This window comes from Nyctibius grandis, chromosome 3, assembly GCF_013368605.1.
Source record: "Nyctibius grandis isolate bNycGra1 chromosome 3, bNycGra1.pri, whole genome shotgun sequence".
NCBI classification, from domain to species: Eukaryota; Metazoa; Chordata; class Aves; order Nyctibiiformes; family Nyctibiidae; genus Nyctibius; species Nyctibius grandis.
In genome coordinates this window covers 32,573,179-32,596,461 of record NC_090660.1, presented here as the reverse complement: position 1 = coordinate 32,596,461, position 23,283 = coordinate 32,573,179, and the positions used below count along the sequence as shown (strand labels likewise).

At 37.0% G+C, this 23,283-nt stretch overlaps 1 protein-coding gene across 1 annotated transcript in view; it reads right to left on the bottom strand.

Annotated features, from left to right (window-relative positions):
- Positions 1 to 2,996: 2,996 nt before the first annotated feature.
- Positions 2,997 to 23,283, bottom strand: part of ABCA13 (ATP binding cassette subfamily A member 13) — a 209,456-nt gene continuing 189,169 nt past the window's right edge. The window contains exons 51-55 of the mRNA XM_068396499.1: positions 21,444 to 21,547; positions 18,748 to 18,840; positions 5,745 to 5,850; positions 4,749 to 4,886; positions 2,997 to 3,152 (exon numbers count right to left, since the gene is read on the bottom strand). Of these exons, the coding sequence (XP_068252600.1) occupies positions 3,063 to 3,152; positions 4,749 to 4,886; positions 5,745 to 5,850; positions 18,748 to 18,840; positions 21,444 to 21,547 (531 nt within the window). The 3' untranslated portion in view covers positions 2,997 to 3,062. The remainder of the gene's footprint in view (positions 3,153 to 4,748; positions 4,887 to 5,744; positions 5,851 to 18,747; positions 18,841 to 21,443; positions 21,548 to 23,283) is intronic.

Sequence of the window (23,283 nt, the reverse complement as noted above, 5' to 3'; positions counted from 1 at the left end):
GAGCTTAATTCTAGTTTATTGTTCAGGGTGAAGGGCACACTTTCATAGTCAGAGAAATTTCCAGTTGAAATAACATGAAGCTTTCCAAACAAAAATCTCACAAGAGAAGTTATTATTTGAAATCCTCATCTGTCTTTGACTCAAAATCCAGAGGTGTTTGAAGAAGAGATATTTCTGCGTGGTTTATGAATTCAAGGATTCTTTCATCATTAACGTATAAATGACCTTTTTTGTCCAGACTTCTAGTTTAGGAATTTTTTTTTTTAATTAAATAAAAAACCCTAAATATCTTCAAAATACTTTTCTTAAAGCTCACATACCTCAGGAATGCAGCAAGTCAGGGAGAGAGAAAATATCCTCTGAGACAAAGCCCAATACACTGGAACTCAATTAGATTTTGACCTTCTTCAGCCATAAAGAATTGGTAGACAGACATTGTTTGCTACTTGCCTGAATTAAATTAGGTCTCCTGAGATGCATATGAAGCAATTTAGAAAAAGAAAAACACTGTTAACTGAATTTACTCAACCATCAATCTGAAGTAAACCTTATTTACTGTATTCATCTATTAAAATAATATAATCTTTCACATTTTAATCAGAAAATATGACATTTAATTAGTGTTTCACAGCCAAACCTTGAAAAAGCTTCCCTATCTAAGCATTCAGCTAGGCTACCGTTTTTCAGTCTCACCACAGCAAGTCTTGTACGCTTTTATGCTTCCGTTGGTCTAAGCAAGCTGCAGGACTGTTTTATCAATTCACATCCCTGGCACACTTCTAAAGCAGGGATAGGCACTCTTGTCACAATTTCATACAAATGGGACCTTTTGGCTCAGCTGCCTTACACCCCCAGAACCAGTACCATCTTCTTTCCCAAATGCATCCTCTAAATTTCCTTGTGTACATTTTGGGGTTTTTTTAAGGACTTGTGATGATGGAGAGATATTAGTTTATAAAAACAAAACAAAAAACAAAGAAAGACAATCAATCATAATGTCAGCATTTTGCAGATCTAGACATACCAACAGAAAAAAAAAAAGCAGCCCTGTGCACACGTTCTTGCCATACATTCCCTTCTATTTTTTTTCATCTGAGCAAGAGCTCCAGAAGTGTTCTTCTGTTGAGTGGTTTCAGACTATGACTCAAAGATGCTTGGCTGTGCCTTGTATGTTCAGTTTCTTCCACCCTAAGATCCTGAAATTAAGCAGGACACTTTTATGATAGAATACCTCTGTTTCTGCCAAAATCCCTGTATCTGCCTTCTTTTTCTTTCAACTTCTTTCTACTTCTTTCACACTCTGCTTTGTAAGATTGACCTTTTTTTGTTCTGACTGGGGACCTTAGAAACTTTCCACTCCCAGACCTGTGCAGAAATTAAAGACAACTGGTTTCACCTCCAACATGGCTATCCCATTGTGCCATGGCATTTCTACCAGGATAGTGATGACTGTTGGGGTTTAGTGGCTCTTCAGTGCTTTGGATCTTGAGGAGCATGTCAGAGTTCTGATATTACGCAGCAGACAATACAAACCAAGCCATTCTAATGATAAAGCAGTTTCATAAGCTCACTCACTCTGATCCATATGTACATGCAGACCAAGTCTGTAAATCTTCTTTTTTTTTTTTTTATTTTTCCAAGATTTAGAAGAATTACCTATTTATATAGAACTAGGTAACCTGAATTCTGACTTTAAAAAAGTATAGTGGGCCATACACTAACAAATCAAGCATCAATAAACAGTCTTCTGAGTCAACTTGCAAAGCCTAAAACACAAATACATATTTTTTAATATTTCATCATCATACAGCAGGGAATTAGAGTAGCAGCACTGCAAAATTGTCCATTTAACATAAAATTCTTCAATGTCAAAGTACACTCCCCCTCTCCCCTGGCCGTCCCACAATTATATTACAGCAATTCACTTCTGAGTCACTGGTTCTACAATTTCAACTATCAGACAACATAGTCCAATAAAAGTGGCATCAGCTACTTTTCACAGGAGCCCCAAAGACTTGTTTTGGAAGAGGCAGCAGTTTACTCCAAAATTTTTTCATAATTTTTTTCTCCCACCACAACACACGTTTAGTTGTTAAATGTTCACTTCTTTTACACGTGTATATGCTGAAGGCTGTGGATTGGTCTTGTCTGAAGTATCTGGCATCATAATATATATTTATGGAAAAGTTTTTTGATCAATGTCTGAATGCTTATCTTGTTTTCTTTAAACATGCCCATTAAACAGCATTTTGACATTCTTTTTGGAAAAAAGGAACAAACAAAAAAGAGAGTAAAAGGAGAGAGGTCATTAAAAAGATACTTGAGAATTCCTCCAGCAGCAATGTGCAGGCATAAGGGAAAAATCATTATCAGGTATGATTTATGAAGCTTTATTAAATTTACTTAAGAAAACTAGGAGGCAGACTAATACTCTAATAACCTCTTTAACATTAAAAATTTATGGAATATAGTGCATCCTTTATACAATAAAAAGGCTAACTTATCTTGTCACAACACAGAACTGAATGAATACGGAAGTCAAGAGGCTCTCAATTTGTGCTATTAAATACAAATATTGGGGGATAGCCTAGCTATTGCTACAATCCAATGGATTTATCCTGCCTTGTCACGTAAAAATTAGATATTAAGTGTGCATGCAAGAGATTACTGTAGTCAAATGAATGTAGAGACACCACAAAAAAAATCTACTACACACTGTGACATTTCAGATCAACTTTTTCCCTTTGTTTTATAAATTTTTTCTTTTTTTTTTTTTTAACAGAAAACTGCATTAATTAGACCATTTATATTTTAAAATTCCAGATAATTAAAAAGTGTTACTTTTTGGCAGATTTTTGGTCTGCATGTAACCAGTTTCTTGCTCTACTGAGAACTGGTAGCATTCCCTCTGGTCTACAAACGCAAACTCACCTCTGTTTCTACTATTTGTTTCTCATACACAAATTGTTGACAGCTGAAAAGTTATTGCATGTAAAATGTGCATATGTATACACAAACATACACACACATATATGCTGCTGAAGCTGTATCTTATTCTGAGCCTAGACTGGCAGATGGTCTTGACGAACAACAGGAGATTCTTGTGAAGAATGCGAGACTCCTTGCTGTTGCGTAGCAAAATTAATGAATATCTGCAAGACATGAAAAAAGTAGGATCTTCAAAATAACAGTACTTGAACTGAAACTTTGGAGACATAGCTGATGGTTATTTTTCAGTTGCTTTCCCAAGCTTTTGTGACACAAAAATTAATAGTTTATGTTGAGAGAACCCCTCCAGAGATATATTTTGTAAACTCTAGAAATAATCCCTCTTCACCTCTCTAGCTAACACAGTGGCTGATGAATTATAAAAATAATGGTAAAATGCGTTACTAACTTATGTATGAAAATTATATTTACTTCTGCACAAGTTAGTGGGAACCAATTGTTTGAATTTGCTTTGAAATGACACACCTAAGGAACTTGAGCCTGCTGTTTCTGTCACTAACCATTACAGATGAGGCTCCAGGTATTTCAATGTGAACATCGCAGAGTGATGGTTCAACAACTAACGTACACCCTTGATTTTATGTTTTAACAGACTTACTACAGAAAGGCTTGTTTGCTTTTTAATCACAAACTATCTGACAGCAAAGAATGTAGAGGGAATCATAGAATCATAAAATCGTTTTGGTTGGAAAGGACCTTTAAAAATGGCTATTCTTGATTCAAATTATCATATTCATATGCAAACAGATTTAGGATGCATTATAAGGGTGTTTGTTATTCAGGAGAACTATTTTCCTGTTTAAAACTGACATTCAGTTAATCAGGGAGAGGAAACAATGGGAGATGACTGAGGTGATGAATCACCATGAATAATGGAGAGGAAGTAATCTTGAGTGAATAATGCCTGAACAATCAACAGACTGAAATTATCTTATATTCAGCCATTCAGTGAACAGATAATTTACAAGCAGTTAATAGATCAGTACAGATGAGAATGCTTCATTAATGATTCTCACACGGGAAAAAGGAATAAGTTCACACCATCTATCATAGAAAATTAACATTTTGACTAGATGTGACTCTCTCAGTTTGTAGAATACGTTAACAGGAAGTTGCATGTGAAGATGCTGTAACACATCACAACCACCCAGAAATCCCATCCTTGCCATCAATCTGTTCTTCCTTTTGCCCAAATAGGATTTCACAGCCTTTAGTAGTGGGATCTCTTCTGTCTGCTTGTGCATTTCCACAGTTCTCTAATGTGCAGCGTGATACTCACTGCAAAAGAAAACTCTCAAAGGAAAATGCTCTGTAAGTCTAAGGTTTACTGTAATTTACAGAGATTGGTTCAGCCTTTTCAAGGACATTGGTAAGATCTCCACTTTTGGACTGTGGAGGTGGCAGTTCACATCCCACTTCTCATCCCACACAGATCTAGATGCGTCTGAGCACTGATTATGCTTGCGCACAGTACAAATATGTAGCTTACTGCGATGCTTTTGCTGTGCTCATCTTCATTATAAAAGCAGTAGGGTTCGTGAAATTACTGTGTAGACCTGAGATGGCCTGGAACTGCCATGCCACTGTATGTTTATTGCATACATTTGGGTAATCTAGCAAATGATATAATATTCCACTACATCAATAATTACAATGCACAGTATGTTTAGACAAAAAAGAAAAAAGGAAAAAAAAATGAAAGAAGGAAAAATAAGAAAAAAAGAAAAAGAAAAAATTACCTGCTCTAATGTGGTTTGGTTAATGGAGTAGTGTTTGATTTGGAGAAAAGCTTTATGATTCTCTAGGACTCTGAAGAGCTCTGCTAAGCATCCCTGACTTCGTGGTATGTGATACTCAAGCAGGTTAAGATGCTGTCCCTTAAAACATGCAAAAATGATAAAAACAGGTAAAAGTGAATGCATTTTATGATGAAGTTACACTTGCTTATAACCATTCTAGCTTCAATAGGCTCTCATTGCAGATTAACATGGAAAATATGAGCTTTTAAACAAGAATATATTTTATCTACAGTGGTAGCACAAAGAAATGTTCATACTCAGAGCACACTTTTTGTGCATGTTCTGAGATAACATTTTGTTAATCTCATAAAAGATATATATAAATTTAGGACAATTTTATGCTCTAGGTTTTTAATCCAACAAACCAGTAATGTTACAATGTAGTCTAGGAAAAGGCTGAGCAAACACACACACATGCATAAACATATACACAAACAGGTTCATAGCTAAGGTATAGTTTTACATGATTCTTTTCCCAAACACAGATAAAGTAAAAAAAAACAAAAAAAACCAAAATAATTAAAGGCCTTTGAGAGTTTTTCTTGGAATGTAATTACTATAGGTCTCTTGTAAGGCTTTGTATCAAATAAAAGAATCTCAGTAAAGACTGAGACTTATCATCTCTGGACCTTATCAGAAAGCAATCAAAGCAAATACTCTCAGTGATTACACTGAACTCCTACTTCAGATGAACACAAAGGCAAGATCAAATTCATCAACACAAAAACAAAAGGAAATTTCCAGTCAGAGAAAGAGCCTGTTTATTTACATTGCCTACATGACTGTTTGGAGTTGATTTAATCAATATCACAAGTCAGGCTCATACATACTTTTTCCAAAAAGATCAGTATATCCAAACATGTATATATTGTTCGTACCAGCCCACACTTAATCCTGCCATAGAACAAATACTATGATGAGGAGTTTTAGCTGTACCTTAAACTGTGTTCCAGGAAAATGCAATTGTAGACAGTCCAAAATCATTCTTCGACAGCTTATTTCTTTACTAAGCCAAACCTTGACAGAATAGCCATCTCCAAATCTGAGAATGTTACACAGAAACATAAACTCATTTGTCTACACTATGAAGACAGGAAGAACATTTGCTTCAATTGATTTTCCTATGATTATGCCAAATAACATCACGTATGCCTACTGTACTATCATTGTGATTTTAGGATTATACTATTGAACAATAGTGAGAAAGTTGTTAAATTAATTATAACAAACAGAAACAAAAAGCGTGTTATGTCTACATTTTAATTACTATAGGTTGTTTCACTATCCAGTGTACCTGAACTCATGTTAACTAAACTATGCCTTAATTGCTATATTGCTTGAATGGTTAGCAAACGCTATGAAGTTTGCCAATCACAAACACAGAAGAAAAAAATCCTTTAACTTTGCTGATGAGAAAAATGGGGATGTAGCACTATTTTTCAAATCTTTTCACAAGGCTGTACATTCATATGCATATTTCAGCAATGTGAGTACACCTGTGTTTTACAGATACACAAAGGCAACTATAGGGGCATCTAGGGAGATGGAAAAGCTAATGAATTTTCTTCAGCTCTATGGCCACACAATTTGTCTCAGAATAATTTAGGAAATTAACTTCTCTTTCTCAACATACATATGATAAAAGTTAAGTACAGACAATCTAACCAGCACATTATTTTTTATTAGTTTTACTCACTACCAACATTTAGTTGTGGAAGTTGCAATAAACCCATAAACACTGACTTGGCAACCATATTCTTATGCACATTGATTAAGCAATGGAAATGTCCTGGTTTGTCCTAAACCAGGCCGATTTTCCTTTCAGCGATTTTTACTTTCAGCTAAGTCTCCTCAAAGTAACTGCATTTTCTGAAACTAACTGCATGTTTTTGCAGACAGTGTCTGCTTCCAGGACTGATAACGCTCGAAGTTTGTAGTTATCACTGAGGCACCGGTAGGGATGTTGTGCAGAAAGGCTCTTGCTGTACTTGTTCTTGAGAGAAACCAAGGTCACTGCTGAATTCCTCACTGCTTACGAGTGAAGAGCCGAAGGGGGGTCGCAGCTGCAGTGGGGAGCAGACAGGGCAGGTGACCCAAAATTGACCATCGAGGGTATTCCATCCCATACACGTCATTCTCGGTATAACGGTGGGGGATCACGAGGGTCTCGCTCTCTTTCTGCTATGGCCGGTGTCCAGGGAGGACTCCGTCTGTTTTCCTGCTGCCCCCGATCCCGATCCGTGCGTTCCTGAATCCAGCTCTCGACCGTCGCTAGGCCCAGGCTGGGCCTTCCCGGAGCCTGCCCTGCAGTGCCGGTGGTGACGTGGCTGACTTCAGGGGAGCTCAATCTTGGGTTTGTATATATATTTGTATATATTTGATTATTTCTATTATTATTATTATACTTTTTTTTCATTATTATAGTTTATTAAAACTGTTTTAATTTTCCAACCCAGAAGTCTCTCTCCCTTTTCCCTTTCCCTCTGGGGGGAGGGGGGGGATAACAGAGGGCATCTGCCGCAGGTTTAATCGCCAGCCCAGCTTTAAACCGAAGACTAGTCAAGTGCAGTAGTGGGAAGGGGGGAAAGAGAGAACGAGGAGATCAATCTGTAACTGACTGTGAACAATCAATTGAGATACCCCACTGCCTTCGGACCAGCTGCACCAGTTCCCCAAGCAAGGTGCAAGGACAAAGCTCAGCAGAGAGACGGCGCGACATGGGGCTGCTGCTGTGTCCCTCCCCTCCCAGTCCTCCTTTGCAGCTATGCGTCCTCCCTTTGGGTTCACAGTCTTGGTTAATTGCTAGGGAAAAAAAAGAGCAGCAGGAGCCAAGTCAGAAGAGCTTTCCTCTGCCACTGCTGTTCCTTGTTGCTGGTGAGCAATGGAAAGGCAGAGCTGGTAGAGGGATGAGGAGATCCAACTCCACTGCCCTTTTCCCCCCAGAAACCTGCCAACATCTTCCAACTTCCCACTGACCACCACTCCCACACCCTTCACTCCAGCATTACTTCCTTTTCTTCGTTCTCCAGCTCCACGATTACTCATCAGGAAACCCTTTACTCCAGTTCTTTGGTTTATAGTGACTACCCTCTGTATTACTCCCTTGTGCCCATATCCTCCTCTCCCGTGTCTTTTCTGTTTACAACTTGTGATTCAGGGTAGCAGCTGGGTTAATTGGATCTGCAGGTGTGAAGCACATTTTCATGTGATCAAAGCAAAGGCATGGATCACAGCACACTCTATGATATTGCCCTTTTCCAATATAGAAAAAAAGGCTACAAAATATCAAACAAAATGTAATAAAAAATAGAAAGGACTATTCTGAGACACATGTCCAGTTTAACCACCGTCTGAGTGACTCCCAGCAAAATACTTCACATGAAGCACCACAGGTTCCTCATCCATAACACATGTATAGTAATGAAAGGGTTTTAACTTTCATTTTGTGTTGGATCAGAACGTCTGTTGGTATAAAGCAATAAAGTCTTCATTGATTTCAGAGCAGGGCAAGTTTCCACAATGAAAAATTCTAGACTGTATATTTTATTCTACTAAGAATTTCACGTGAATTCAAAATATAATTTCCAAGGATCTTCTCAGACAATAATCGTGTTCCTTTGTGTAGAATGAAACCATAGTTGCTCCACTTTAGGTATGACAGTGGCAGCTTCTGCATAAAAAGTTGCACTGTATGAAAAGCCCCATTACAAATAAATTATTGCAGGGTTTCTTGGTCTTTGGTTGGGGTTTTTTGTTTATTTTTTATTGCAGTCAAATCCAACCACTGAACTGCTTGAAACAGAGTAAGAAGAAATATTTCTGATGCAGTGTCCTGTTTGTTGGTTCCTGAAGGATGTTATATGAATTAAATCCTACCAGGTCCAAGCTGCAGGGTGGTGCCAAATATTCACTGTGCAGTGTGACCTGACAGACGAACAGTGCTGTTACACCAAAGATATCCAGTATAAGGTGGAATCCAAAGCAGTGGCTGGCTGATTTGCTTTGCAATGATTTACTAACACATAAGAGATCTCTAATTAAATGTTTTAAATGCGTAACATCATCCCTGAAAAAGTACATGTGACAATAAAAAAAGATGTTACAAAGATGGATATAGTTAACAAGGGTGTTCAATTTAGTTGACAGCCAACCTGAGGCAAGATTTTACAAGAGATCATTGATTCTGATCAGTTTTCTAGCATCTCCACACAGTCAGCATTGAATTACAGTTTGAAAAATGCTGGCTTATGGAGATGTTCAACAGTCTCATACAACGAAATTGTCATATGCAATGAAGCTTCCAAAGAAAATGAATCAAAATTTTGATTAGCAAAGACAGAGAAGTGTGTGCAACTTTGGTTTAATTCTAAATTGTGAATGGCATAAACACCAGCATCGTATAAATAAAAAGCTTTAAAAGATTTTTTTCTTTTGGCTAGTCAAATTATGATGCTTCTATACCTTGATTTTATAATTCATTTTAGTACAAGAGCTCCCCATATAGAGTAAGCTGATCAGCGATAAACATTTCCCCTTGCTATAATCAGCAAGCTGCTTTCAGAAGTGAAATGAGGCAATGGAAACTGAGTTGACTATTTTTTTCACTCTGTTTTCCTCTCTGATTCACAATTGAGAAACCCAAAGTGGAATTACAGAGAAAAGCACAATCTGGTTTGATTAGCACTGTTAGGACCAAATCTTTAGCACCTGACAGTTCAAGATCTAAGGAGGGAAACATTATCATTAAAATGGCATAAGTTGAGCCAGCACACCTGTTCAGCAGCCATCTGCTGCAAAAGAATCACCATCTCTTCAAAGCTATTCAACAAAGATATTTTCCACTGCTAATTTCTACCACGTTACTTTAACAACACCTGCATTTTTATTTGTGTATACACACACACACAAAAAAACACATACTCTGACAAAAAAAAATCTTTTTCCTCTCTATCCCTTCCTCTTCTCCCTCAGTCAATCTAATGTCAAACTTGAGTTTCACCTCTTTAGCGGTTCTGGGAGTACTACTTATTGAGTGCTTTTCCTACTAAAATGCCACCATGAGATTGGAACTAAAATATAAATTCCCAGACTGACTGTAAACTAATTAACTTGAGTATTAACAACAGCATCAGCTGCAGAAGCATGAGTTTAGCAAGGACTACAAAACACATCCAAGAACTCCACACCTTTAATTACATAGGTCCTCAAGCTAGCTGAGCAGCTCAAATAACAAGGGAACACAAGGAACATAAAATGGCAGCAAGGAATGGAACAATTTCCATATCAGGAATTACTAAATAGGCTAAAGCTTTTCAGCATCAAAGAAAGATGACGAGGTGGTAGAAAGGTGTTTTTACAGAGCCCAGAATCATGACTGGCCTAAGGAATGTAACTAAGGAATGATTCTTCACTCTCCTATGTTTCTCATGCAAGAACAGGGGACATCAAATTAAATTATAGGGAAGGCAATGCAAAACCAGTAAGAGGAAGTAATTTTCCTTACAGCACATAGGGAAACTGTACAACTCATTGACACAGAATGTGCTGGATGCCAGAACTTAACATGAGTTGAATAAGAGATTAGAGAAAGATCAGATCTATATTGATGAGGAACTCCCCTGGCCGCTTTCCTGGTGCTCTTTCTAGTCTTGCAATGGGAATGGAAGTGGATTTAGTTGCCCAAAGGCTGAAAATTTTTATAAATATCAAGTAGAGGAGTTGCCATTTGGGGTAGATCAAGTAATACTAACTTCTCAATGTTCCCTTCTGCCCATTCCTCAGAGGTCCTGGTTCAGAGATTTGAATGGGGACAAGAAGAGAAGTTGCTGAAACAGAATGCCTTGTGGCCACACAGCTGAGCCAACACTTGGCTGGTCACAAAGGGTCCCTAGGGGTACTAACCAAGTGTTTTTTGAAGCTTGACCCATGAAATCCTGTTTTCTGTGAAGGGTGAAAAAGAAAGTCCATTATCAGCAGCCTTCTATTTGCTTAAAAAAAAAAAAAAATCTGCGTTTTCATTAAGAGTTTGCTTGTCCCCAAATGAACAAAACCAAACCTAGAAACCACTGTTTTAACTTACAACAGGTCCAGAATGACCAGGTCATTGAATCACACTCTTCTCAAAGCCCATTTACCATCTCTTCTCTCCCCCAATCAAAGTTGCTGAATGTAACCTCAGAAAATCAAGAAAATGGCCCTATTTCCTAGACCTTGATGAATAAGAAAGGCATCTAATCATCCATATTCTTTTGTTCCATTAATGCAAGATTACATTTCCTGGAGAATGTTGTGCTATACATATACATCCAAAAATTACAGCTCCTGGAAAGTTTACTGGTGGAAACATAATGTGCATACTTTATGTATGCACTAGTCCAATTGATTAAAAGACTACTTCAAAATGACATTATTGGATAACAAAATAAAAATAATAGAGACAACATTGGCACTTAATGTCTGCGAGGAACTGCATCTTTTAGAATATATGCCATAAATCAAAGAGGAGGAATAATTTGTTACTGGGCTGTTTGCCTCTCTGCTTTGCTTTACATTCATTTGCAGACAGATACGGTTTTACTTTCCCTAAGTGAATAAGTGTCATCTAGTTAACTTAGTTATTCCAGTATGATTGCTGAAGCACAGGATACAGATTCAGGTCATTCCCCTTAACAGCCCTAGACACAAGTACAATTTACAAAGAGAACAAAACTTGAACAAGATTGAAAACAGAACACTTTGAAAAACATTGAAAAAATAAACAAAAATTGAAATACTTCACAGTTTAAGATAATTTTAAATGACACAATAAATTTAATTATTTCATCTATTAAGTGGCAGGTAAAGACAGTATCTAGGAAGGAAAAAAGGTTATTAAATTTGAAATAGTTGCTTTGGTTTTCAAAAAATGCTAAAATCAAATGCAAATATACTATCACTTGCAAAATGAGAATTCCTTTTGCAATTATTCAGAACAACCTCAGTGTTGCTGAACAGATAAACTTGATTAGATGCAAAAAAAACAACAGACATAACAAATAAATTATAAAATCTGTCTTCCATATGCTATTCATAGATTTTGTTTCATCGTTTTTTAATTGATTATGATTTTTCCAGGGTAACATTAAAAACAGGAAAACAGTTATTAAAACAATATGTAACACTTGTTCAAGTATATTGTACATGCACTATTTGTTCACACACACTCCAGGCATTCATATCAAGCCATCTAAAGTTCATTTCTGTATTCAATAATATCATTGCTATAACAGTGACAGCCTCAGGTTATGAGCAATGCAAGGTACAACTTTGCCTTGCTCTCTGAAGGCAGGCATTTAAGTGCTTAGCTGTGATTTCCAAATATGTGGTAAAACTCTCAAAAAAACTTGTTTATTGTTTATACATGTGCACACACAAAATCTGTCTGTATTCAAGCTTGTATGTCTGCACGTACAGGCAAGTATCAGAGATCTGTTACTCTTGTATTATTTATATATTACATTCCCAGAGAAACAGGAACAGCAGCACTATAATTCTGTGCAAGGCTGATGGCACAGCCTACAAGGACCAGAACTGTTTCCTCAAAATACCTTCTGGGCCTCAACAGTGAAAAAAGCAGGAGGTAGTAACATTATCATTGTGTTGCTATCACTGTTTTTTTAAGTGAGATTAAAAAAAGAAAATAATCAGGATATTACACACTAAAATGTCTATTAAAGGGACCTTATCAACACTTCAAGGTCAAATTCTCAAGTTAAAAAGTGCTAGAATGGAGACCAGCTGTGAAATTAAAATTTAAACCATTGGTATATTTGCATTATATAATAAGCTTTAATTACATCATCACATAGCATCTCTTCATGAAATCCCTATCATGTATGCCTTACAAGCTATACTGGAGGTACCTGTTCAGACAAGTGTCTTTATTTATTGTAACATCTAGAAAATGTTGCAAATAAGATAGCAGATTGATGAGAAAAGGAAAGAAAGTGCTTCACAGTTCTGGTATGACCCTGGGGAACTGAATCCCACCCTTCCACCCCAGTACAGCTGTGTGATCTGTGGTAACTCACTCAGACCATGATTTTCACTACTGCTTTCCTATCTTGTTAAGGGCCTACCTTGAGACCTAGGGCTCCAGTTTGCAGAAGGAATTCATAGTGTTTTCAGAAACACCCACAACTACAGCCAAAGCTAACAGGCATTGTACTTTGAATGCAATGTTAAAAAAAAAGGAAAATATTTAGCCATAAACTGCTCAGATTATTTAGCCATAAACTGCTCAGATTGACTACCCAAACCCTTGTAACTTTAGCATCATGCTTCAGTTAGTCCTCTATAAAATGGGAATAATTATTTCAAATCCAGTTTTCCAGAAATACAGTGGAAAACATAGATGTTGATATTTATGAAGCATTGCTCCAATGAATGCTGATAATACTCTATTTAGAGACAGGTTTGAAAAATGTCTAGCAAAAACAATACACAGATCACATACTAGGGAAAGAGGAGCATGTGAAATCTTAATTAGCTGCTCTTCATTGAATGAACAGGTACACAGATAAAATGCAGTGTCCTGTGGAAAACATAGTACAAAATTACAAAAAAAAAGCATTGTAATACACACGCACAGTAGGGCTGAATTAATGTTGCACAAAGTTTTATGAGAGTGCAAAGGCACTGATCATTTCTAAACTCTCAGTCTGTGTGTTTTTAATGCTGTAAGAACTCTTTTCTTCAAACTTTCCTCTGGGAAGATAAACTAATAGTTATATTACATGAATACACGTCCACTGCCTTAATACATTTTTCATGTACAAAAGGAACTTGTTTTCTAGTCAACAGGAATAAAAATTACATTCACTTCCACATTTTATGTCCTGTAAGAAACTCGCTGCTAGTATATCTGTTAGTATAACTCTGTTTCCACTGAAGGCTAAAACATTGATGAGATCTTTAAACTTAATCCTCTCTTTTCCATTTGAGAAATCTACACGTGTGAGTTTGAGAAAAGCAATAAAATATTCTTGATCAACCTTTTTTAAAAAAAAGGTAAAGTGTAAATAGCTTGCCAACACATTTTCCATTCTAGCTCTGCTATAACAAATGGATTAATTGTTGAGTAATTTAATCAGATGGCTTGCTGATAAAATTTGAGCAAAGACTTGATGTGTGGCCAGCACTTGAAAAATTGGTATGGGTTTTTCAGCTATGAGAATTCTGTCCAGATGGCCCTAGAATGAAGGACAGTATTCAAAATGTTGTTCCCAGCAGACTGGCCAGCTGTATCTAACATGGAAATGCTTCTGTGAATTTTTAAAAAAACATTAAGTATAATGGAGAATACTGGAGAGAGCATTCAAATGTAATCCATTCACAATTTAGAGTAATTGACTCAGTTGGCAGGAGTCATCTGAAATTAGGTTTTAACAGGCACAACTGCTAACACATCTATCTCATACAAACCACATCTAGGACTAAGATGCTAACTTTTTGGAAATTGCCCTTCAGTTTGTTCTTTCCAGCTAACACCTTTCTTGGCATTATTCAGAAATTTACCACCTGTAACAGAAGGCCTTTCTAAAGAAGTCCAACACCTATTATTCTACTGAGAAACATTTGAACATACTTTAAATCTGTTTAAACATAGATAAATATAGTCAGAGCTCAACAGCTGGGAGCAAAAACCCAAACACCTACATTTGTAACTAGAAGACATTTTTGGATGAGCATTTTGTAACAGGCTTGCACAAGAGCTGGAAAAAATGAACCAAGTCTCACACATTAGAAGCAGCATGTGTCACTTTTTATATCCCTATGAAGCTTTTATGCTTCACATTAGCATCTTCCTGGAGCTCACCCATACCCTTCATAGCAGAATTTTGTACCGCCATCTGACAAAGCTGTATTCAGTCCAAGATTGTGGTCTTTCACATCTGCCAAGGGCTGAAAGTGTAGTGAGAGAGAAAGCTGAATCCTTGAAACTTCCCAACACAGCAAAGCAGCAAATTTAACAGGGCCCCAAGGAAAACCCATTAAGCCTTCATCATGCATCCATCAAAAAAGTGACCATAATCTAGACTTTACAGGCTGGAATGGTACTAAAGGAAAAGCAAATAAAACAGTTCTGAAGATTTCCATCAAGACAGACAGAATGACCAGAAAGGGAAGAAAAATGTCATTTTAGTGGATGTAACTACATTTAAAAGAGGAAAAAAATTCTTGAGACATGCTAATGTAATACCAAAATGTGGTCCTACTGTTATTTCTTACAATACAGGACTCATTCTATCATAAATAAAAGACGTATGGAAGTTTTCTCTGGTTTAAGTGTTCATACAGTGTTTAGATTTCTTTCCTTCTTCCAGTCTTCAAAGCTAGATCAGGTCACTTGTACTTAGTTTTAAAATATTTGTACAATTTGATTTGTAGAAACAAATTGAAGACAGACTAAAGGATATCAAGAGCTGCTTATAAATAAGAGCAAATTAAAAAAAAAAGCTGTAAAATCTAACAGAAAAAAACATGGTAATCTACAACTGTGATCCTCATTAATATATTTTAGTATCATTTTTGCTTGTTAATATAAATACATATATTACTAGAGTAATTAATTCACACACACAGCACACAAAAGCACCATCAAAAAACAATTTTTATGGTACGAGTAATTTAGATTAAATCAGATGCGGCAAAATCAGTTTTGCTTATGCTTTCCTTCTCTTACATTGTTTCATGGAACGGTTTTGATAAACAAAATATAAGGTCATGGGGTTTTTACTGTGAGATGGTGCCAGGGACAAATAGACTAGACAGTGCTAATTGCAGGAAAACACTGAAAAATAGAACTGACTAGTGACCATACCAGCAGAGGTGGCTGTTAAGGAAAGTGTTCTTCTGCCGGTAGGTGTTTCCTGACAGATTTAGAAATCCTTACAATCTATTGCTTTAGAAGGAAAGACGTTTTGCTCTGTATGGCAATGAGAATAATAGGGCTATTAAATCATAGGGAGGGAAGGAAAATGGGAAGGAAGGAGTAACTCAATACTCTTTCAAGTCCTGGAAGTTTTTCAGGATGTTCACAGGTGGAATAGAAAGTGAGAAAAATGAAAAGATTAAAATAATTTAAAGCTTAATTATTTCACTGGTTTTCTTTGGAATAATAAGTAAAAGAATCCTGCTTCTCTTCTCCTTTCCCATCTCATGTAGATGCAGAAGTCCTCCATAAGGTACATAGTAGCATATCTGGAAATTGTCTTCAAATAAGTTCAGAACCTGAATTACACAGAGGTACTGGGTTTCTTAATTTCCTAACAATTACTTTATTTATTAGGTGTGTGATATCCTGGGGTTCACGATGGAGCACTGTATTGGCAAGAAAAGAGAACCACAGTCAGGAGTTCTGTCTGGAGGGACGTTTGGAAGGTAGAGAAAGCAACAAAATAATAGGAGTACAGGGACAGTCTTTGGCTTCTCCCCAGCACTTATCAAAATTTTTCCAAAGAAAGCAAGAAAATGTTTTTACTGTATGTTTTTTCTTTTTTTTTTTTTTTTAAAAAAAAAGCAAGCTATAACAGATGTGTGTATATGAGGTTTTAAGAGTGTGCTCTCTTCAGTGGCTTTCCTCCCAGAAGCCAGGAAAATGAATTAGGCAGTCAGAGTAAACTCAGACAACTGTACAATTTTAATTAAATCCTTCGATAAAGTTAGTGACTATTTTTTCTTAATAGAAAGTTCTAAAGTTTTAGAAAAATTCAATAGGTTCTTGAACAATAAGTGTGGAAAATGTGGAGAATAAATCAATAAGCTAGCAGCTAAAGGGATTTTAGTCCTGCCTTAAACAAAAAAAATCTTAGTGCAGTTTCAGCTACAGAGTTTCAGCGGAAAGCATCAGCAGTATTGGTATCCAGTGCACATGAATGCCACGGACATACATTAAAGAACTGTCATGGCAATACCAGGAACACAAACCTGCTGATAGTATGAAATATTCTTAACATAGAGAAGGTGTGCTTTTTTAAAAGTTACAACTATTTAAAATAATTGCTACGAATATGACTGCCAAACGTTCTTATCATGATCTTGCTTTGGAGAATTTAAAAGAGGCTCTCACACTGCCTTGATTCTTGAATGGCTGATCTGTAAATGTCTTTATATCCTCAGAATTAATTCGAAGATACTTCCAGCATGTCATACAGTTTATTCTTCTGCATTGATTTGCTTACTGTGATCTGAAAGAGGTCTATCTACAGAGATAGTGCAGCAAACTGAGAAATAACTGTCCTATTTATATGAATATGGTGCGTACTTATGAGTATACTTATGATGTCTTGCTTCCTAAGAAGGTGGATGAAAAGATGCTGCTATAGGAAACAAAAGGAGTGTCAAAACAATGATAAAGTCACTGAGATGATAAAGGTGAAACTAGCCTTCGTGCAGTGTCTGATTTTGCCCTCTCAAGGTCAAGCTGAGAAGACAGACATGCACTCACTCCACAGGATCTGAAACATAAAAAGGGGAGACCCACATCTATCTGCAACTGAAGTGCCTAAGTAATACAATTTTTCCTTATTAGGGGACACGCACATCTTCAAAAAGCAGTTTCACCTGTCCAAGGTCTGCATTGTCCTCTACAGACGTCTGTCTCACTACAAAAGGAATAAAGGGTCCCTGCACTCCTGCTAAAGTACTCCAGCTAGTGGGACAACGGGCCGCTCTATGCTGTGAAATCTGGCAATAAGAGACAGGATAACAAAGACAAAGAGCTAGATACAAAAGAAGCAGAAACTGCCGAAGAGAGATTGACTTCTCATGCCTCCAGAAATTGAGACAACTACATCTCTGAAAGGTACACAAACATGAAAAGAAGGCTATGATCACACAGAACAATCAGAAATACAGATGCAGATCTCAGGTTTTTTTCACCATCCAGTTTGTAAGGTCTCTAGCTGAAAGTTTGTCTTGATGAAAAAAACCTTAGAAGGAGAGAGCTTATTAAAGTAAATGTGAACCAGGCCCATTGTGCTAGTGTAGCTGCAAAACAAGGGCCTACAGTTCTAGCCAAAAGGAAGGACAGAAATCCAAAAGTGCCCTCAAGGGACAGGAAGTTATCTGAGACACAGTTAACTTCTGCCCTATAACCATAGCAGGCAGCAATTCCAAAACATTTCTGTAGAGCTTGTTTACATTGTCAAATGTATCTGCACTTAAGAGTGCTAAATGCTGAGCTAGTACAAAGCAGTGTAGCTTTGCTGCTTGTACATGAGCTGTATCATTTTACACAGCTGACTGTCTGGGTGTCATAAAAATTCTACTTATTACTGAATGTAAATGTTCTAGCTATAAGTTCCAGCAACTTTCCCCTCAGCTTCTGATCCTGTTTCCTTTGTGATGGTTGGAGCCTGTCCTCTAAATAAACATCCTCATTAACAGATGTTAAATTAACTCATGAGCAGAGTTCAAGCAGAAGAGAGGCTCATGCACACCAGGAAAAGGATGCAGAAAACATAGCATAAATATCTGCAATTGCCAGTGAATTCAGTAGGAAGCAGAGATGGTTCGAAATACATTGTCTTACTGGCTGCTGATCTGTTAAAAGTGCTTCTTCCTGTTACAAGAAATCCTCACAAGGAACCAAACTGTATTTCATCTCAACATGTTGAATTCTCACAACATATTTCTCAAGTTGAGTGCAGAGTGCTTCCTTTTAGACACAGATCTGTCTCTTTCAATTACCAGTGCAGACTACAAAGCATTTTAGCAACGCTATATGTCAATTTAGCTTGCTCAGATACCCTAATTGGCTCTTTTTTAACTTCAGTGATGGCAGGAAAGAAAGATGTGCTTAGCAGTCATAAGTATTTATGCCTTGGCACTATTAAAGTGTCTACCCGGCTCTTAGATTGAATGCAGCTGCAGAAGGTTTGATGTTGACATATAATACCTGTTTTTAATGTGCTGGGGAGAACCAAGACACTTGAAACTTCCATTGACCATAATAGCAAGCCGTGTGCAGAGGGCTTCACATTCTTCCATACTGCAAAATAAAGTGGAAAAAAAAAGATTAAAAGAATAATAGTGAAAATAGAGAACATTATTTATACCTAACTTTAATTAAAGTGGAAGGAATCTGGACAGCTGCAAAAATGGGTACACAAAACCTTTGACTTTAAAGGCAACAGTCCAAATTTTAACCCTAGTCAATACATACCAAAAGTTATTACCACATGACAGTTAGAAGAGAGCCCTAACTCAGAATTTATGTTTTTACTCCAGAACTAATTGGACATTTCTGGCCACAATACAAAGGTTTTTTTACTACAAGCAAACACCTGATAGACAGTCTCAGAAATGTCACTGAGTGTGAGAGCCATGAACTCTGTTATTCACTGTAATATCTGTTTGTGGTCATTCTGAGCTAAAGGATAGAGGGAGAATAATGAAGTAAATTTGCTCAGCTTGCCTCTTACATAGTACATACCCTTAAAATAGTCTGATTGCAGGATAGAAGAAGATGCAAAACTCTACAATCCAAACAGAATTTAAGACATGGAAATGTAGCTGAACAGAAAAGCAGGATCCTGTTAGATGTGACTGCTTCAGAGGATAAATAATAAATTTTACGTGTAAACCTTTGGGCAGAAGGGCTGCCATTCTACATATTATACAGAATTGTGTGAGCAGTTCTTCCAAAGCATTGCTTTAGACATAGAACATCAGTTGGGACACATCCATCATCTCAAAGAGGACTCAAAGTTTTTTGATCTTCCTGCAATTCACTGCATGCACTCCCCAACCCTTCTGAGATAACTAAGAAAGAGTTGTCTTGTGTGCCTCAGCCATGTGCCAGTCCAAATTAAAGTGCTTTTACTGAACAAGCATGGCAATTAAGTACCCTCCTAGGAACAATTTCCTTAAAATAGGACAGGGCTATGGTGAGAACTGCCAAACCACTATATTTGTGAGAGATGGGGAGAGGGCTTGCGAATACAACTTCCCACAAATCAGGAAGTTAGCTGAGTCTCTTTGGGGTGCAGTAACTCCTAATGCTCCCCTTGGCATAAAATTCCCCAGCTGTGGCAAAATAACAGAAATTCAGACCTGTATAGACAGTTAACACAACACACTCCTCCCCCCGCCTCCAAAAACAAAGTTAAGCATTGTCTCTGAAAATTAAGTAAACAGACCTCAAAAACTAATTTTTGCACAGGAAACTACGTCAATACCTTATGTACTTACTTGCTGGTATGCATGAAGTTTCACTTCATAAGAAAAATTCCTTTACTTATACCAGTAGCCTTTGAAAGAATCTGAAATAAATCTCCAATGGCCTTCAGCAAATACTATAAATAGTATAAAATATTTTCTTCTTCCTCCACCCTGGCACAACAATGTATTATTAATTAGAAATGAAATGTGTACACTATCACTGTACTTATATCTGCTTCAAGTCATTCATTGGTAGAGCTAAATGAGTAATTAGTAACAATTTGATGGATTGTTTGTTTGTTTACAGCATATTAGTAATGAGACCACAGCGCTCTCCTGTTTAGCTAGTGTGTGACAACTCAGGGTTCTTAATCTGGACTGAAAAGTCAAAGCACAGTTTCCTGAAAATCCCTCAACTAAATTCACAGTGCATAATTTGTGTTCCGTAAATGAGTGAGCTGGTGAGCACTTGGGGATCAAATACAAGTATGTGATTTTCAAGATTCAGCTTCCATTAACAGAATACTAGAAAATTTTCAGAGCATTTTTTCATCAATAATGTAGCATGCACATATACAGAGACAACAGATACACTTTGAGAACATCTGAAAAAAATTTAACAATACCTAGAAAATATTGAGGGAAGTTTTGGTGCATTTTTTTATTGATTCATCTATGCTTCAAACCCTATTTAGCCAAAATGTAACATTGCTGTTTTAATTAATGAGTTCTGTCCTCTCTGGGCGTGTTTTCATGATCTCTTCCTCACTTAAAGCCATTTTATATGTAATTATACATACTATAGTATATTCCCTAAGGGAGCATTTAATTTATTCCATTTTACTATAGATGTTACAAAATACTGTTTATGTTTCCTCCATTAAACTGATATACCAATGACCATACTAGAGAACTGACAAGATATTTAATGTACATAGTCTCTTCTAAGAGGACGGAGCCACTCCTACCGTTTCTAGTAGTACATACAGAGAACAGTTGAGGCATCTGTCTTTGGGATGCCATGGTAAACTCTTTTCATAGCTGATGCAAAACAGAATTCTTAATAAAATCAGAAGAGGTTTTTTCACTCCCACCTCCCTTTGTAAGGATTTGTAAAGTGGGCAGCGGCAAGAGGATAACCTGCTGTTCCAAGCAAGAAGAGACACTGCAGCATTGAATAGAAAGAGCATAGAAAAGGAAGAATTCACTGTATCATTTTTTCTAATCCTTGAAAATGAAATATGGAAAATATTTAAGATTTACGCAAGTTCAATTTTCATGAGCAGGAAGGAATTGCCATAAATTACCAAGACATATTCTGCGTTTCACACCAGGGTGAACATGCCTTCAGAATATGCTCTTCTGCTCTCAGTTGACAGTAGGTGAGGAGAGAGAACAGGAATATTCTGGCTGCTGGGATAAGGGTCTTACCTGTGGGATGTCAGCACAGCTGCACAGCCATCCTGAACTTCCTTCAGGATGGTTTTCCAAAGGTAGCGTTTAGAGCAGGGATCCATTCCAGAGCTGGGCTCATCCTACAGGAAAAATGAAAATGACGATACAACAGCACAGGAAAAACATACCACAGCTCCAGCCCAGCATGAAGAATTAACAAAACTCTCAACAAAATCATATCTTTTTCTCTAAAAAAGCTACCTTTTCAGGAGGTCACTTAAAAGACACCCTGATCAGTTTTTTGCTATAACACTTATAGTTTAATTTCTAAATTTATAGAAGGCACATTTATTAAAGAAAATTATATATAAAAATAATATTTATGCATTATATAATATTATATAATATTATTTATAAATATGCATATATATGTTTATTTTTTTATATATATACACACCCACACTTTTTTAATAGGAGAGATTTGCAGGTGCTTTTCCTCATTTCTGGGAGGGTTTGGTGGCTGTTTCTTCCCTACGTGCATATCTGCCATGAGCACAAACAAGTAGAGAAGAAGTCTTGTAACTCCTGTCTGCCTGCACTGCCCGTCCCATAGCCAGATGTGAATAGTATGTTTGGATTCAACATCCTCCAGCAGTTACTCCCAGAGTCCCTTCAAGAGGAATTCTCACCCACAGTGGAGAGAATCCACAGGACTAAATAACAACCCAGTCAGTGCTGCCCAATGCAAACCGTCTGGCAAACCCATTTCCCTCTTGCACGGCTTTCATGGAGAAAGAAGTGCAGCTACAAAAACTACATTTCCCCTTCCTATCTAGTCATTCTGTCCTCACTAAATCAAATTTTGACTTCATCTACTCATGGAAGCAGAAGGAATGATATTTGATTGTCAAAAGCCAGTCTCTGTCACTACAAAACTAGGGAGAAGGAAACTCTGCCAATTGGTTTTTATACTATGGAATTTCATGAGGGGTGTCAGCACCTATTAGGGTGGTATGGCCTTGGCCAATGTATTTGCAGCAAGGAATCCCAGATGAAACCTAGAAGCATGGTTCTGAAGAAACAAAGCAAACAAAACATCCAGTTTGATGCTGATTTTGGTGCTTAGCTACCAATGGCAGAGATGAAAAAGAATTCAGTTCAGTCTTCTATTATCCATGGATAGCTAACAAAGAAAACGTAACAAGCAATTAAAATAAAGCAACCCATACTATTACTTAAATTAATATCTATGATCCTGGACGCGATCTAGAAGCAGATTCCATGGTTTACATTGGTGTCTTTCCTTTCAGACCAAAAAAAAAGCCTCTTAAAAGGCTGAATAACTCCTTTAAAATCTGCTAGCTCTCTAAAGCCAGCCAAATGTTTTAAAGCATTTGACATGTTTAGATATTTTTCTTTCCTCTTGTCATTACATATGCAATATTCTGTGCCCTGCAGCAAGAAGTAGGTTGAAATGGATACTTGCAGTAGCATGCTGTCATAAAGACATTAAAAAACAGTTGGAGCATTTTCTAAGCTCAGGAGAAAGCACTGATTTAAGATCATCTCCTCCTTTTACTAACTGAACTAGCGTCAGTTTAAGCATTAAATGTAAATAAAATAATTCAGCTCAGAAATGAGGCAATGATAGGAAGTTAGAAGCAGCAAAATGTATCTGATCTTCTGAAACATGAACCCCGTGAGAACACCAGTTTTATCTAGTTCTACTTAGCCTGCAATCTGTTACTGGAAGCATGGGTTTCCCCCCCAACTATGGGAAGAATATTCCTTCCCTCTGATGGTTCTGAAAGGTTTATTCCACTATTGAACAGGTTTAGCTCTTCCCAGACAAGGCTTAAGAAAGGGATGTCCAATC